Genomic DNA, 2,107 nt, shown 5'->3' on the forward strand with positions numbered 1-2,107 from the left:
TGAAAGTATTTTCTAAATATTTAGAAATTTCTGTGATAAATTAGTATTTTGGTATTAATTTACAAGAATATTTTATTACATCTGCTTTGCTGAGTACATTACTAGCTTGTAATTGGAGAATATGAGCAAGATTCATGTTATTTATTTTTAATAAAACAGGTATTGTTGTCTTTAAGACAGATCTGATCACCTGTCTGGAGCAAGGAAAAAAACCTTTAACTATAAAGAGACATGAGATGATTGCCAAACCCCCAGGTAGGTGTGAGTGAAATTGAATACCACAGACTACACGAATAACAGGTCCCAAGGTCAATGAGAAAGCCAGTTTTTAAAATGTGATTCAGAAAACTGTGTTCCAAAGAAAATAGTTCCTGGGCAGCTGTGTTGTTTGTTTATTCATTTATTTAATTTTGCTCCCACAAATGGGCATCTTCTGTCTTGTCATTTTAAATTCTCGAAGGATTCTACTTTTCTTTTGGTGAGCTTCCTTCAAGTTCACAGTGAGAGCCAAAGATATCTTCATGCCATATAAGAGACTGCAGAGGCTGGGCACATTGGCTCATGTCTGTAATCTCAGAATTTTGGGAGGCCAAGGCAGGTGGACCATCGGAGGTCAGAAATTCAAGATTAGCCTGATCAACATGGTGAAACCTTGTCTTTACTAAAAATTCAGAAATTAGCCAGGTGGGTTGTTCGGCGCCTGTAATCACAGCTACTTGGGAGGCTGAGGCCAAAGAATCACTTGAGCCCAGGAGATGGAGCTTGCCATGAGCTGAGATTGTGCCATTGCACCCCACCCTGGGCAACAGAGTGAAACTCTGTCACAAAACAAAACAAAACAAACAAACAAAAAAAGACTGCACAGTCTGGCTGCTTTTCCATTGTTTTGCAGATATGTAAATATCTATCTGCATGATTTAGATAAACTAAAACTGTTTTTCATGTTCTCTTTTTGCATCAAGTCTGATATGTGTGAGAGTAATGGTTTCTGTTCCATTTTTTGTTCATTTTTCTGCACAGTCTGTTTTTATTACTATAAAGTCTTGAAATATAGTTTGAAATTATAAGTATGATATTTTTCTGCTTTGTTCTTTTTCCTCAAGTTGTTTTGGCTATTCAAAGTTTATTTTAGTTTTATGTAAATTTTAGAATTGCATTTTCCAGTACTGTGAAAAAAATGCCAGTGAAATTTTGATAGGAAGTTTATTGAATCTATAGATCACTTTGGATAATATGGCACTTCATTAATATTTATTCTTTCAATCCATAGACATAAAATATTTTAAAATTTATTTGGATCTTCTCTAATTTTTTCATTTTTTATTGTAAAGATTTTTACCTCCTTGGTCAATTTTTTTCTCAGAAATTTATTACTTAACGCTATAGTAAATAAAATGTTTTTTCCCTCTATTTTGTCAGATAGTCTGTTTTAAGTGTATGAAACCATAGCCAGGCACGGTGGCCAACGCCTGTAATTCCAGCACTTAGGGAGACTGAGGCAGGTGTATCAACTGAGGTGGGGAGTTCAAGACCAACCTAACTAACATGGAGAAACCCTGTCCCTACTGAAAATACAAAAATTAGCTGGGTGTGGTGGTGCATGCCTGTAATCCCAGCTACTCGGGAGGCTGAGGCAGGAGAATTGCTTGAACCTGGGAGGTGGAGGTTGCAGTTAGCCAAGATTGCACCATTGCACTCCAGGCTGGTCAACAAGAGCAAGACTCCTTCCAAAAAAAAAAAAAAGTGTATAAAAACCATATATATACTTCTACGTTAATTTTGTATTTTGCTAATTTACTGAGTGTGTTTATTAATTTAGACAGATTTTTATGTACTGTTTATGGTTTTTTATATATACAATTGTATGATCTACAAGCAGCAACTTTTTACTTATTTTTTTTTATTTCAATAGATTTATTTTTATTTTTATTTTTTATTTTTTTTGAGACGGGGTCTCACTCTGTCGCCCAGGCTGGAGTGCAGTGGCCGGATCTCAGCTCACTGCAAGCTCCGCCTCCCAGATTTAGGCCATTCTCCTGCCTCAGCCTCCCGAGTAGCTGGGACTACAGGCGCCCGCCACCTCACCTGGCTAGTTTTTTGTATTTTT

General features: G+C 36.4%; 1 protein-coding gene across 1 annotated transcript in view; it reads left to right on the plus strand.

The window, feature by feature from the left end:
• LOC105532162 (zinc finger protein 486-like) overlaps positions 1-2,107 on the plus strand; it is a 29,802-nt gene that overhangs the window by 7,419 nt on the left and 20,276 nt on the right. Inside the window, exon 2 of the mRNA XM_011970244.1 lies at positions 181-259. Within this exon, the coding sequence (XP_011825634.1) occupies positions 181-259 (79 nt within the window). The remainder of the gene's footprint in view (positions 1-180; positions 260-2,107) is intronic.

This window comes from Mandrillus leucophaeus, unplaced genomic scaffold (genome assembly GCF_000951045.1).
Source record: "Mandrillus leucophaeus isolate KB7577 unplaced genomic scaffold, Mleu.le_1.0 Scaffold1201, whole genome shotgun sequence".
In the NCBI taxonomy this organism is placed as follows: Eukaryota; Metazoa; Chordata; class Mammalia; order Primates; family Cercopithecidae; genus Mandrillus; species Mandrillus leucophaeus.